Below are 16,475 nucleotides of genomic sequence, written 5' to 3' on the forward strand. Positions count from 1 at the left end.
TAGAGACGTGTCACAATAAGAGTGCTATAACACTTAGTTATGTACGCATGACCGAAGCCCTATAGGTGGTTATTCTCTTAGCAACAAAGGATATTGGTTATGCATACGTAGAGTGTTTAGACAACACGCATAATCCAGTATAACGTTAAGGTGGTGATGTGCTCCAATACATGGTAAGATTTGATTGGCCATGTACATTTATGAATCTGTAAGCTATGCAATAAGAAAAGAAAGCCATTAGGAAAGAGAAATACAAATAGATATGGTAACACATTAGCAAACTAGCCACGTCTTGAATTAGAAGCTTAGTAGGCTAAGGTTGTTAACTGATTAATCCCGAAAGCTAAGGAGAGTGTACCCAAGGCCACTGCCACTCCAAGTCTATAAAAGCAACAAAGAATGAAGAGCTCCGTGCCCTCGCCAATCCAAATACACAAATATCTTATTTAGCTCAAAGATACATATCTTAGCTTTTCATCCTATATGAATACCTATCTTTGCTTTGCTTAGCCTAGTTTAGCCTCTCCACTTCTTTCCAACACCATTTTGCACCAAGTTCAATCAATTAGCATAACTTTAGTTTAATCTCCCAACTCTATCTAACGCATCACTGCAGCAAGTCAGAATTAGTTTAGTTTCTTGTCCACGACCTTATCATTGGACCTCAAATCTCTAAGCCTTAGTGATTCCCCATGCATAACTTGCTGGCCAAACCACGACTGTCTCATGATTGTCCAAGTTCAGATGATCGTCCCCCAATTGTTAAGGTTTAAAGGACCATCAACCATCCACGACTATTTTGCCCACTCGAATTGTCGTTAGTAATTCCCTTTACTTATCTACTTTCTTGCCGATTATACTATATTCTTATTTAATTTAATAAAATTGGCAATTGACATTATATTTCCTACTTTTCTTTTAAGTATTTACTTTCTTGATAAACAACACAAGCTATCACCGTTGTAATAAAAAATTCATGCATCTAAGGAAAAAAGAACTCATCCGAAGGACCAACCCTCCCCTTCGTAAATCGCCCAATTTCTTGTTAATCGGTGGTTGAGTAGTTGGCCGATCTTCTCAAATCCAATATTAATCGGTCTATTTCAACGCTTGGGGTCACATGACATTTGGTTTGATTTGAGTCACATACGACTCTGGCATGCCCGCCACATATACACACGCACACTTGAAATCAAATCCCTGCCAATCATTACACGTGTCTATGTATCCTAATTAAAGCCCAACATAGGTTGCCTTGAGGGAGAGCTTGCTTTCTTATTGAAATATGAGTAGTTGTAATCAAATTGCAATCACCTTGTATGGTGTGTGTGTGTGTGTGTTTGTGTGTGTGTGTATACATATATAGCACCATCCTATGTTCAATGAGAAATTGCCAAAGATTGACAAATACGATCTTTCAGTGAGAGAGATTGTTAGGCCATGGTCCATGCATTGTGGGGGGTCATCAAATAGATGGCTCTAGATAATCGAACCATGGCCCACTTCTACAAATTAAAAGCTTCAAGTCGGAGCTAGAATCTTTATGTTAGTCTTGCACATTTTTCAAAATGGTGAAGTCTCTTTGAACATACACATGGCATAGTTTTATGGCCTAGACTGTCAAATCACTAACAAAAATGTGGATAGAGCATAACTAAATAAATTTCATGGATGAGTGTTTATGTTTAATCTGACTGTGTGATATCTAGTAACGCGGATCATGCCACATGGCAGCAAAATCTCAATAAAAGATAAATGGAAGGTCTTTTTATCTGTTCTGATGGTTGAATGTAATCAGAATCCAAAATGTGATTAGTAGCAAAAAAAAGGGTAAGCTGAATTGGCCCTATCACGGAAGGCGTGTCATATATCTCGCTCATGTAAAAGGGTTGGCTACTCAGATGGCTGATAAATGAATATTTTCCTTCACAAATCTCTTGTATTTATTACATGTGACGGATTCGTTCAATGCTCTATGACATCATGCAAAAGAGATTCTTATATATGAAACCACTCAAGGAGCTATGAAGTAGCATTGCTGCAATGCCAAGTTGGCCAATGTTTATAGTGTGTGCACGTTTAAGTGGAAGAGAAAATAAATACCTATACGTGGCAACATATAAAGAATTCTCACCCACGTAGTGGATTGAAAATGTACACACAACCAATGACCAATTCATAATAAACAACCGATATACATGGCATTGCGTGATATGCCACAATTGTTTACCGGCCTAAATAGTTATTTACACATCAGTATACGCGAGGAGTGGCTATAAAAATCTCTCTCCAACAACCACCTGGGATTTCTATAAATAGGAGGAAGTCAAAGAGCTCTAGGCCCTTGCCAACCCAACATAACACAACTCTACAGTATAATGTTACCTATCTTAGTCTAATTCTTAATTTGGCTCTTAATTAATCCAATCCGTCTACGCTCCCATGATAGACCAACTTTAGCTTAGGTGTAGTGTAATCCAGTCCGTCTATATTGCTACACTGAACTAACTTTAGCTTATTATGTAATCTCCTTCATCAACAACTAAGTCGTTAGACTAAGAAAAACCTTAGCTTTAGGACCTCACTATCTATGCCACAGTCATTGGATTCTTAAGAATTTCTCTTTAATTTGTAAGTGTTTATCTTTAATAACATTTATAAATGCAAATTATCTTTATTTTGCTTATTCTCATGTGATATTGTTAATTGATCAATTATTATCATGGTGAGAAAAAATCATTTCATGTAAAAGGTAAAAAGAAATCATTAAAAAAAATGAATATTTTCCTTCACAAATCTCTTGTATTTATTACATGTAGTTCAATGGATGACCAAATTGCTAAATACATGATCTCTAGGTCTAGCTAGACGCTTAGAGTCAAAAGCGTTCAATTCAGAGCCTGTCCGATACTGCACACAAGCATCATACGACCGAATTCAAGCCAAATAACAATATAACAAAAACCATCTAATTTTTCCTTTGAATTGGACCACTCACTATTTTACTTTTAACAATCCATTTGATAGAGCCATTATTTGGATGGCCAGGATTGCCTGATCAGTATGATTTTAGAGACACGCTCCATCCACGATATGACCCACAATTTGGATGGTCTGGATAGCTATACATCAGCGCCGCATGTGAGGACAAGTCAGCTGCTCACGTGAGAATTTGCGCCTGTTTATGGATTATCGAACCATAAAATTTGAGCTTATGCAATGATACCAAGCAGAGGAATCAGGTATTGGTGTACGTGGATGACATCTGGACCATTGATTTAGAAGGTGCAACAGGGAATGTGCCATAGTAAAAAAAAGTTATTAGCCATTTAATTGGTGGCTTACGGAAGGGCAATAGAAGACAGGTAGAAATGCTGCCCTTTGAGAAAAATGTCAATGATCAACGGATAGGATTGCCTAATAAAGACGCGTTTTGGTCAGTGGTCGGTTAAAAAAATGGCGAATCTAGGGGGTTGGGTGGTTTGGATCTCATCTCATCTAAGTCATGTGTCCCGCAAATAGTGTGAAAGGTTGGTGGGTCCGGCACCTCTATACAGGCATTGGATAAAAACATGTATAATATTTCACGGGCCGATCGGATCCAAGAACGCAGCAGAAAAAAGAGGCCCAATCTAGTCCACGTGTACGATCGATCAGCAACTTACTCATGCAAGGTGTAAATAGCTAGGCCTACAAAATTTGAGAGTTCCTAGCCCAATGGACCTACCTCGATCAGTTCAAGATAAGGGTGGCAATGGGTCAGGTTTGGGTCACGGTGTCTTGGCGGGGGGCGCGCGAGTCATGAGATCGAAACATATCGGGTCTGACTGTGTCATAGACTCTTCTTTAAACCTTTTAAATGCCACATGGGGTGACCTAATGTTGATGTAAACCGTTAATTCGTTCATACAACTAGGATTAAGTCGTGCTGCAAAAATCATGCCGATCATATGATCCTAAGTAATAGCATGAAAATGTATAGCATGGACAGTCAAGATTAACTGGAGAAACAAACTAGAATCATCATCTTGAAACATCCAGTGGATAGATCCTATTATGTTTTTTTTTTTTTTTTTTTTTTTTTTAATAATTCTAAAGTAACACTTTGATTTGATGATTCTAACAATGTAATTTATGGCTAGTAAATAATGGATGGTTGTTAAAAAATTGGCCCATTCAAAGGAGGGTTAGGATCATTGGATCGCTGTATGATTCTTGCAAGGTGGCTTGCTCGTAGTTGTATGGATAAATAAATGGTTCAAATTTATATTTGAAAGGTTTTGGATGGTTGTAAAACCCAATAAATTAAAGATGTTAAGGATAGTAATTAATATTTCGGGAAGGCAGATTTGCCTACTCAATGAACTCATCAGGTTATAGCGTACTGAGTAAACTCTGTGGATGCCGACCATGATGCGTGTCTTATCCACGCCATCTATCCGTTTTAACAGATCATTACAAGGCATGTTACGAAAATTGAACCATATCCAAAGCTCATGTGGACCACACCAAAGGAAACAGTGGGGTAATGATGTCCACCATTGAAACCTTCCTAGGGCCCAACCTGTTCATAAGGTCACACAGACATGGATGAAGGGAAAACACAAATATCAAATTCATCCAAAACTTCTGTAGCCCCCAAGAAGTTTTCAACTGTAAGCGTTCAATTCCCGCTGTTTCCTGTGGTGTGGTCCACTCGATCTTTGGATACTTTTAATTTTAAGTTCATATTCTAAGATGAGCTTAAAAAATGGATGGACGGCATGGATAAGACACATACATTACGGTGGGTCCCACAAAGTCTACACAGCACGCAATCCGCATCCATATTTAGCACGGATAAAAACTAAAGCATGGAAATACTAAAGCATGGAATTCCAAAAGTCATCTTTCAAGAAATATTTTTTTCTACTAAAAATCTTTGAATAGAGAACATTTTTTTATATAAAATTTCGGATTATTCATATTTCTAGCAACACATTTTCGGGAGCGGATTAGGTGGTACCCCGGATCCACCCAAATGGGTGGGACCCCTGACTGTGAGGCTCACAGTGATGTTTGTGCCTTAAATCCACACCGTCCAACCATTTTGAAATCTCATTTTGGGGCCTGACCAAAAATGAGTCTGACTCAAATCTTAGTTGGACCACACCACAGGAAACAGTCGGTGAATCCCCACCATTAAAAACTTCACTGACTCCACCAGAATGTTTATTTGCCATGCAACCTGTTGATAAGGTCACAAACACCTAGATGAAGAGGCTACACAAAAATAATATTGATCCAAAGCTTTCGTGGTCCACAAGAAGTTTTTAATGGTCAATCACCACTGTTTCCTGTACTATGGTCCACCTACGATTTGGAACTGCTTCATTTTTTGCATCATTCCCTAAAATGAGCTTTCAATATGGATGGATGGCTTCGATGTAGTCACATACATAACAGTAGGCCCCAAAGTCAGGGGTCCCACCCACCTCGGTGGATCCGGGATATCACCTAATTAGGTTATTCCAAAAGCATGAAAATTCCAGAGTCAAATATTCAAAAATCGTATTCACCCAAAATTTTAGTATGATAATATAATCCTCGTATCAAAGAAGAATTTTCGACAAATTTGTGGCTAGATCCAACTCCCAAAGACCCATATTTATTTAGTCCGAAGGAATATTTACAAGTTCTTCGTACTCAGATTTTCTGAACTAGACACCAACCATACAGGCCGTTTCTTCATGATTTGATGACCATTTAATAAAAATAAAAAAAATCAAAGGCTCATAATTTATGGGCACTCTCAAGGACTTCAGATTCACAACTTAAAACAAAAAATTAAAAAATTAAAAAATGGGAACCCTCAAAACCCCGTGTTCTCGATGGAATGCCCAATCAAGGAGTGTTTTATTTATTTATTTATGCATCATGCAAGGGTTCCGAACACATGAGACGTGAGTCTGCAGCTCAAATTGCATGAGATAATCAGGTACCATGACAACCTTACACATGTACTACCCAAGTACAATATCGGTTCTGAACACAAATTTCATGGATAAGGAACCTCAAGTAAGTCTCCTATGATATTGCCTGTCCACAGGGACAGGGCTTATTTAATTACAATGATGGACTACATGGTCTACCCATAATATGCATTCAAGTATAATTCCTTAAGATGCGTTTAGCACCTAAGATAGTAATCGATGCCTTAAATAGGGAACGGGTTGACTTTTAAGGGCATAAAAACTAACACCGATGTGTACAATGTGTATATTATCAGAGCTTTCCATTAGGTGAGGCCATAACAGACCATTACAGGGCTGATACATTTTTTCCTTCGAAGAAAAAAATCAACAGTAAAGAGGGCTGTAATGGCAGTTACAGCCTCACAACGGCTGTAAGGCTAGCCATTACGGTTACTGTTACCGTTATTGAATACCTTGGTGTAGATTATTTACGCTAAAAATTGGGATGTTTTACACTTCAGCTTGGAAACGGCCTACAAAACATATTTAAAGACAAATTCTTCTAATGTCTAGTTTGTTTCTTGCAAAACATGTAAGTTGGTGAAGTGAGACATAGTAGCCTCCTCGAATTGGGTTGGCATCAATGATGGTACCACCTTTCATGGAAAATAGAAAAGATGAAGGCTTTGGTCTTAAGAAGCCTCTCATGATCGTCTGCATTCCATCCATTAGAATCAAGGGAATCCTGGGCTATCTTAATGAAATTCTCTGCAGTCCTGGTGTTAACTTAAGAACACCATAAGATTGATTTTGTACATTCAAGTCAATATCTAAAAATTCAAGATGGTCTCAAGTATTCAAACATGCCCTGACTTAAGACTACTGTTCTGGAGTGAGTTGAAGTCCCCAACTGCACAGCAAGGGACTGTCCCCTGAAGCTGTCTTTAAGCACAATAAGGTCCTTCGAGAGCTGTACTTATTGGAAGCATAGATTGCTGAAAGAGCACTGATCAAGAAACCAATCGAATCGAACTTCAAGGTGAATAAGTTGGTTGGAAGAATCTTTTTGCACGAGGGACCAGTTGCAACACGATTAAGGAGATATCCAAATGGAGTTAGAGAGTGAAGAGGAAGGCTTAGAAAAGAGGGTCATAGTTTTAAAATGGCTGATTCAACTTAAAACTTCATCGAGTAAACTCAACTCGAGCAGATTTCAAGCTGAATCCTTAGGAAACTCAGTCTGGAGATTGACTCGACCGGAGCTTGGGAAGATTCGTCAAGTCAACTGGACACAACTTGAGGGGACTCAAGCTGAATCACTTAGCTTGTGAAACTGGTATTCTTAAAAATGAAAATGCACAAGACAATTTGAATACATGATCTCTATTTGAAGTAGAAACATCTACAACTGGGCTACGCATTCTCTGATGCTAGATCTCTCATTGTATAATTCTTACATTGAAATATTCATTTTAAATATTCTTTATAATCACAAATATAATAATTTATGACTTAAATATCGAGTCAAGTCAGGTCAAGTCCTTGAGCTGACCCAACCTGAATGAACATCAAGCCGAGTCGAGTTTTCAGGTTTTAGACTATAAAGAGGAAATCAAAACCAAATCTGTCTAGATTGAGAAATTGAAAAGAAGGAAATGCACATTTAGATTCATGAAGAACGACAATGCCCATGATGTAAGAAGAAACCAAATTGATCAATTGATGTTTGGAGAAGGGCATTGCTAATATTCCAACAGAGGAGACTATTTTTAACTAATGAAAAAAAAAAAAAAAACAAGGAAAGGATCACAGCAGAACATGAGGAAAGAAAAGCGTTGCCCGAAAATCACACTGATGGGATGGAAATGTACATGGAAGTCTAGCCCAATAACTACAAAAACCATATTAACACATTTGCGATGTAGGGAGAGTGCAGGGAAGGCTACAAAGCTAATCAATCTCATCGACCTTCAGTGCCTTGTATATTTTCTCAAACCTATAAGAAAATTGGGACTGCATTTTTACGGCAATGCTTAGAATGCTGTCACTTCATATTGTGATTTTATTTCCAATCAGTCAGTGGTCTGTTAATAGAAACAAAATCACCACACTACACTAAATCAAATGAAAATCATCCATGAAATAATACATACAAGGGAAAAGAAAGAAATCAGAAAAACATGGCCCCTGCGGCATCAGCACTCGAACACACCCACCTCTCCAAATGCCGCTGTAACTGTGGATTGGCTCTATATATGCTTTTTAGATTTTGCTCAAAATCAGACCTTAGTGATCAAGCAGAAACACATTTTACAATCAACAATATCTGGTATCGGCTCTTCTCAATATGGATAGAAGATAACAAAATCATACCATACACGTCCAGATCTGAAATCACTTGGCCAAACCTGCAAATTCAAGAGGAAAGCTGAAACCTGCCACTAGGTTTTCTCTTTTTCCATCCCTGAAAACAAGAGCAAAACAAATCCCAATGTGATATGCTGCATATACTTGAACAAGTAAGCAAGACAAATTCCTCCTTTTTTTAATGAATAAATAACCAATTCTAAAGAATTAGTTACCTACTAGCAGTTTCCAAAATAAATAGATTGCAATCTTCGTACAAAAGATAAAGACAAATTCCAAAAAGATAGGATTGCATCATATTCTTCAAACCTACACCAATCTTAAATTATATACTGTGAAGAGTGAGAAGCATAAAACTTACAAATGCTGCATAGTACACAAATGTGAGTCCCGCAAAAACAATAAATGCAATCTGAAACACATTATACCTGTATAACAAGAGAGAGATCCATTGTAATGAGTCACAACTACAAGATCTTGAAACAAGTGCAGTGATATCATTTCAAGCGGTATTTCAACCAATGCCACAATCATCATTGGAAACATCAATTGGCAATTTATACAAGAAGCAGGGCAGTTGTAAGTTGTTAACTTACTTGTACAGATACTTAATTCCACGAAGGGACTCCAATGTGTGACCAAATATCTCTTGAGCTGCGGTTGCTTGTGAGTAGTAAGCAAATGCTGTTGCGCAGAACTGAATTACACTGCATAGTTGAACACAATTATATCACGTAATAATACCAACCAAACATTCAACTTTTGATTCAATCAATACTTATATATGCTTTACTAGTTATTCTTCACAGACTTGAGTTCCAACCCTACGCTGTTCTGATAAGCTCCCAACACTACCACAAAGGGATATAAGGTCAAGCCAACAACAAGCCAAGCACAAACACAGAACACTGGAGGGTGTGCACACTCTTGGTGCACATGCATCTCTCACCATCAAAAAGAGTTTCAGGAATGTTGTGTGACTTTTTTGAAAGAGAGATTGAGACAGTGCAATCATTGATGCGGACTGTTTGTCATTCCATGCACTATTGCAGGCCATAATGCAAGAATCGCACAGATCAGATGATTCTGACCCTTTTGAATGTGGGTTATTTTCTTATAACCATCCATTTGTATGAGCAGTAGATCAGATTTTTGTTAGCATCATCAAAACAAAGTGCTTTGGAATCATAAGCATTGAAATTGGATTGTGTGTTGAGTAACTCAGCACACTTTTATCGTACCGAGTAAACTCTGTTGGGGCCACCATGAATGTAAACATCCACGCCGTCCATCCGCTTTTCCAGCTCATTTTAGGGCTTGAGACCAAAAGTGAAGCATATCCAAAGCTCAAGTGGACTGCACCACAGACAACAGTGGGAATAATGATTTCCACCGTTGAAACCTTCCTAGGGCCCACAGTGATATTTATTTGTCATCCAACCTATTCATAAGATCACACAGACATGGATGAAGGGAAAACACAAATATAAGCCTTTTTTAAAGAGCTAACACATATAAACTTGATCCAAAACTTTTGTCGCCCCGAAGAATTTTTCAACGGTAGACATTCAATTCACACTGTTTCTTGTGGTGTGGTCCACTTGAGCTTTGGATATGATTCATTTTTGGGTTCAAGCCTTAAAATTATCTGGTAAAATGGATGGACAGAGTGGATAAAATATATAAATCATGGTGTGACCCACAGAGTTTACTCAGTACGCAAAGCGTACTGAGTTACTTAGTATGCAATCCGCTTCCATAAGCATTACCATGGTGGGGTCTATCAAATAGATGTCACAAATCCACTGCAGGGTCTATCAAATAGATCTTAGAAAGATGATGGTTGGACCTATTTTTCTACCTGCTCAATTTTGACTGCCTATTTGTGCAAGCTATTGATTGAATGGTTAGATTCGTCCAAGTTGTGTGATTTTTTGCATCGTAGCCCTCCAGTAGCAGTATGGAAGGGCTGGAAAGTCTGGATTAATAATTGGACGGTCCCATGTGTCTCTTAAATGCTTTGGGAACAATGCTACGAAGACGGAAAAATTAGCATTCTCCATTGCATGTGTATGTGTGCACGTGCGTGCATATGTGGATATGCATACATATGTAATTATTCCACTTCCCAAAGACTCAGAAGACCAATGAATTGTTTCTGAGGTCTCGTAGAGACAATTTCAAAAGTTGCCATTTCATTAGCCAGAAAAGAGTAGATAACCAAAAGTACAAACCTGATGGAGCAAAGGAGAATGAGTCCCACGTTGAAAAGAAAAGAGTTCATCAGAGTTGCTCCCCACCTGGAACCGAAAAAGGTTAAATGGCAAGCAATCAACAGATGCCAGTTCTCAAAGGCAATCATGGAAGTCAATGTGGCAAGGTTCATTACTTCATGGGATGAATGGTTATGAAAACTAATCGCAGACCGAGCATCATTGCCCCTGCAATCACAGCTAGCAGAAGGTAGAAGCAGAAGAAGGCAAATGCAGCAGTACCTAGAAGACCTGGTTAATTGGCAGAAGTCAGAGAGAATCCTTGGGAAGGAAAAGAAAAGACTACATAGTTTTTCTCATCACATACCCCATACATCGTCCAGTTTGATAAAAACCTCATTCAGGAAGGGCGAAAGAGGAGGATCAATCAGCAAATATATAACAATATGTGCAACCCAAGCCACCGAAACAATGAACCTGGAGGACAAATAAGGCGACTATATTAAATCCATTGTCCTTCGTGGAATACCATCCAAAATTCATTCAGATAACAAATCAGCAAGATGATAACTAATTTGGTAAGGTTATTAGATGCTACTAGGGAACAATTATTAAAAAAAAAAAAAAAAAGGAATGAGAAAAAACAAAAGCATAAATAGATAAACCAATTCAACTGCTAGGAAAAACAAATGCATAAATAGATCAACCCAATTCAACTGCTTTAACCCTCAGTTCAAACAGGGAGGGTGCCATAGATGTCAAAATCAAGGTTCTTAAATCATTAATTTTAGTTATTTTGTTAGTAAGACCAAAATAATTACAATTTCGGTTTATTTCAGCTGAAAAATTCTGCATTTTTTAAACCTTTTTTTAAAATTAAATATTTATATAATTATGGAAATATTTCTGTCAAACTTTCAGCTTTTTCAGTATGCCTATCGGTAAAATATATTTCTTCTGAAATCATTGAATTTCAGCAGAAATCTCCCTGAAGAAGAAGAAGAAGAAGAAGAAGAAGAAGCTGCAGGTGATTGCGTGCATCCGCAGGGAATAGTCTCACAAAATGGGGCAGGGAAGAAGAAGAAGAAGACTATCTATTTAGCCATAAAAATTTCCAGTCTCTATTGTTTGTTCCACCACAAATCAAATTCACCGCATGGATTGTAAATCCCTTCCCATTAGACCTTAGGAATTGGAGAAAGTCAGCTTCATCTTGTACCAGCCTGGGCTATTGGAAATGAATAGGTAAGAGTCTCAAATTGAGACCACCATTCACATGCCAACATAGCCTCACACAATATTGAACCCCAGCCCAATTACTACATGATTACCAACATGAAAGGGAAAGACTGGCTGCTATTTATAAAATGTAGTTTTTAAAATGTCTTTTCATATATTTTTTTTTAATTGGAAAATCCCACCAAATTAAAGAAAAAAAAAAGGGGGCACAAATTCACTTTGATATGACCTCCTATAAATTGAGAGTGCAAGGGTTCAAGGTCATGGAGGGAATTCGCAGCTCATATAGCCGATATGGCATACTCAAAATATTTGAGCTTTTCCCCAAGTGGGGGCCACCACGAACAAGCCATGGCCCAAAATTCAGACCGGTCCACCCATCAAGTGTGTGGCCAATGTATTCCGGACCTTCTAATGCACTTCCCTCACTCTTGCTACCCTTGCTCTCACCTTCTTCTTCTTCTTCTTTTTTTCTCTCTTTCCTTTGAGAAGATAACGAAATGTTATTAAAGACAAGAGGGAATAGAATATCTAATACAAAAAGATGTGGCACGCTAGCAGGCCAACTCATAAGGCTGGACCCAGGCCAAGAAAATTCAATTTTTTTAGCAAGGCCAGTGATGGAGACATCAGAGGACCTACTTAGGTGTACCAGAGACGGAGACGACCACCTACATCAGTGCAGCTTTCTTTGTGGATGGGAGACGAGTTCTGGATAGGGCCCGACGAGCCATTTTGAAGACCCCACATGCATTGGACATGCATCAGGAAGACTCCACTTTGGGATGATGCATGTGGGCTGCTTAGGAGACCATTTTAATAATAGGATTTTTATTTCATGTCGATTTGACCGTTGCATCTTATCGATAAGGCCATCGGGTCGCTAGATCTTCCAGATCTGGGCCCCTTGGACTTTGATCTTCCTTCTTTTATGTTTTTTGTTATTTCTAGGATTTATTTGATGGTTGAGATTGATAACAAGTGTTTTAGTTTTATTATTTTGGATGATGAGCTATTTCACTTAAGTGAGTGGCATATTTGTAATTATGCCGAATTTTTATTTATAAAAGCACGGGGGGGGGGGGGATGTCCAACCTTGGTAGTGTTATCGAGAAGAAAGAAAAAAGAAAGAAACTCTCTTGTGTGAATGAATTTTCCTCCTTGTGTTTTAGGGTTTGTGAAAAACCCTCTCTTCCAATTAAATTGTGGAATGGTAGAAGCTTGTTTGGTGGTGAATTCTCTAAGGTACATTATTTCTCTCTCTTCTTCAAAAGGTATTCTTCTTCTCTTGTCTTACTCTTTCCCCTTCCATTACAACCTTCTAAACCCATCAAAACCCCACCCAACCATTACAACCTTCTAAACCCATCAAAACCCCACCCAACCATTACAACCTTCTAAACCCATCAAAACCCCACCCAATCCTCCCTCTCTTTCTTATCCTTTACCTAGACACATGTGAACTCACACGTGCACATGCACACACGCATGTGCGTCCATACGGACAGCCACGTGTGGGCTCCCAATTGAATTGTGGAAGAGTGGAAGGTTGTTTGGTGGTGGATTCTCCAAGGTACATTATTCATTTCTTCTTCAAAATGTATTCTTCTTCTCTTGTCTTCCTCTTTCCCCTTCCATTACAACCTTCTAAACCCATCAAAACCCCACTCAATCCTCCCTCTCTTTCTTCTCCTTTACCTAGATATGTGAGGACTCGCATGCGCAAATGCACGCATGCATGTGCGTCCATACGGGCAGCCACATGTGGGGCCCCGTTCGGGGTTTTCCCTCTTTGATTTTCCTCCAAAACTCCCTAATCCCTAGATCCTTTGAATCTCTTAAAAAAAACCTCAATCCTCAATCTCCATCCATGAACCCAAAACCCTAATAAAAATCTGAATTTTTGTGAAACTTTCCCCAAATCAAAATTTTGATTGCATCATCGTTTATTCACATGGTTGTTGCACTACCCACGCTAGATTGAAAATCCCTACTTCCAAGTGGGCCACTCTTAAATTATTTTATATTTTTGTGCACCGTGTATGTGATAACATAGGACTTTCGTGTTATAAATATTAATTTCCAAATCTATTATGTATATTTGATTTTACATGTTGATTGCTAAAATTAATATGCAAATTGATCTCTCATCTTGCATTCTAGGATAGTTCCATCAAATATATCCAAGCCAAGCCAATTCAAAATCTAAGCCAAAACCAACCCTAGACCCACCTGTTGTCAGGCCTAACAAATCATCTGTATGCAAATTAGCCCCTTGCCATTGTGGGAAAACTAAGTGTTTAACCCTGCAACAAGGCCTCTAATTTCATTGAGTACAACATTCAAACCCCATGGGTGAGATCCTGAATAGTCCTTCAAATTCCTGTGAATGGTCTAGATCAAATCACAACGAGCTAAAACTTCGGCAGAATGAGTAACACCTCTTGGGAAAGGTCAAAAAAAAGCAACAGGCATGCATTGCTTCTGTTGTTTATCTCTAAGAACACCCCCCATACCTGAAAGCGCTTTTAGAATTAACATTCAAGATATTCTCAAGGGGGAATACAATGAGTGATAGTCTTAATCTTAGCCAGTTTGCTCCATGGTATTAAAAAACGGTTACGTAACAGTCATAGTGGCCGTTATGTAATGGTAATGGTGGGAACTGTTATGCATGCGGGGCAGTAACACCCATTCTGAGAAAAAGGGCCCGTAACGGGCCTATAATGGTCATAATAGCCGATATGGAGCTGTAACGGGCCAATACATTTTCTTCTTTAAAATATATTTTTTACTGTTCTAGGGCTATAACGACCGTCATGGATTGTATTGTAACGGCCGCAAAGCTGGTTGTCACACCCACCATTACCGTTATTGAATACCTTAGTTTGCCCCTTGCAATTGATAGATAATTCCTACATTGGTCGTCTGCAGCAACCCCTTTGAATGCAAAAGGTATTGAGAACCTAGATAAGAATGTTTTCTTTTATTCCAATTAATTGCAGTCAGCTACATGAATCTTGTTCCTCCATTCCACTCTATCAAGGGCCATACCTTCAATTAGACCATAGGTCACATCAAGTCTTTTTTTACTACCTCCACCCACACCCTTTTCGGCCTTCCCCCTTACCTTTTTAGAGCCTTCAACTTGCACCAACTCACTCCTAATTGGAGCACTTCTTGTTCCCCATTGCAATTTGCACATGACCAGACCATCTAAAAGTCTACTTTCCCTCATTTTATTACCTGGTAGTAGTACTCCTTAGTTCCCATGAGTGCATTCATTTCTAATTCTATCCTTGTCTTGACAGTCATCGATCTCAACATCCATATTTCAGCTACACTCATCGTATGAACATGTTGTTCCTTAACTGCCCAACATTTTGTCCTATAATGTGTGGTTGGTCTTTAGCTTTAGATATCCTATTATTCGAAATTCAGAAGCATTACGCAGAGGAACTATTGAGCAGCTCGAAAAAGCCCGGGCTTGCTTACGGAAAGTGTAAATGGAAGTAGATGAGTTTTGAGTGAATGGATACTCTGAAATAGAACAAGAAAAACAGAATTTGATTAATGCCACTCATGAGAATTTGGAACGATTAGAAAATTACAAAAATGAAACCATTCATTTTGAATAACAAAGAGCAATTAATCAGGTCTGACAGCGAGTTTTCCAACAAGCCTTACAGGGAGCTCTAGGAACTCTGAATAGTTGTTTGAACAACGAGTTACATTTACGCACCACCCTTTCAGTTTGAATAGTACAAGATGACACATAAAACTCCAAAGGCACATCTTCATTTCTTCCACCCAGCTTGAATTTTATGGGCAACATCCTTGTAATCTCTCCGCTCTCATGAATAGCTTTAGTTGTAGACCCTCCAGGCATGAAACCAAACTGATTTTCTAATACGTTCCTCCCATGCCTTAATCTTTGCTCAATCACTCTCTCCCAAAGTTTCATAATATGGCTTATAAGTTTAATCCCACGATAATTAGTGCAGCTCTATACATTCCTTTATTCCTATAAAAGTTGCCATGGTACTTTTCTTCCATTCGTTCGGCATTTGCTTCAATTTTTCCATCTTGTTGAACAACTTTGTCAACCAAAATAACCTAGTATCTCCCACATTTCCAAACCTCTATTGGTACATAATCCGAGTCCATGGCCTTTCTTGTTTTCATCTTTCTCAAAGCTTCTTTAACTTTAGATGTACTAATCCTATGAAAGTATCTATGGTCTTCATTGTCATTTGAGTTTATGGTTCCTTTATCCCTATGCTTTTAGAGTGGTTGTTGTTTAACAAGTTCTAAAAATACCTTTTCCACCTTTCGTTGATCTCATTGTCCTTTACTAGTATTCTCTGGTTATCACTCTTAATGAATCTAACATGATCTAGGTCCATGGTGTGCCATAACAATACCTGGGGAACCCGTTCTGCAAAATGGGGTTGTAATGGTTACCCCTAAAAAATTTACTTCGTAATGGCCATTACAAGGTGTAACAGTGATTACCCCCATCACAATTATATGTATACCAGTTAAAAAAAACGGTTGATTATATATATATATATATATATATATATATATATATATATATATATATATATATATATATATATATATATATATATAGAACTGGTGCTGTGAGCTAAAAAATTAACCTTTCTTCCATTTCTTTTCACATTTTTGGTTTTGAGAC

General features: G+C 38.3%; 1 protein-coding gene across 2 annotated transcripts in view; it reads right to left on the reverse strand.

Annotated features, from left to right (window-relative positions):
- Nucleotides 1-7,993: 7,993 nt before the first annotated feature.
- Nucleotides 7,994-16,475, reverse strand: part of LOC131228221 (LIMR family protein At5g01460) — a 50,227-nt gene continuing 41,745 nt past the window's right edge. Inside the window, exons 9-14 of one of the 2 annotated variants that reach the window (XM_058224112.1) lie at nucleotides 10,902-11,011; nucleotides 10,711-10,825; nucleotides 10,556-10,621; nucleotides 8,918-9,028; nucleotides 8,683-8,749; nucleotides 7,994-8,418 (exon numbers count right to left, since the gene is read on the reverse strand). In XM_058224112.1, the coding sequence (XP_058080095.1) occupies nucleotides 8,371-8,418; nucleotides 8,683-8,749; nucleotides 8,918-9,028; nucleotides 10,556-10,621; nucleotides 10,711-10,825; nucleotides 10,902-11,011 (517 nt within the window). In that variant the 3' untranslated portion in view covers nucleotides 7,994-8,370. The remainder of the gene's footprint in view (nucleotides 8,419-8,682; nucleotides 8,750-8,917; nucleotides 9,029-10,555; nucleotides 10,622-10,710; nucleotides 10,826-10,901; nucleotides 11,012-16,475) is intronic. The other variant, XM_058224113.1, reaches the window with a different exon arrangement.

This window comes from Magnolia sinica, chromosome 15, assembly GCF_029962835.1.
Source record: "Magnolia sinica isolate HGM2019 chromosome 15, MsV1, whole genome shotgun sequence".
In the NCBI taxonomy this organism is placed as follows: domain Eukaryota; kingdom Viridiplantae; phylum Streptophyta; class Magnoliopsida; order Magnoliales; family Magnoliaceae; genus Magnolia; species Magnolia sinica.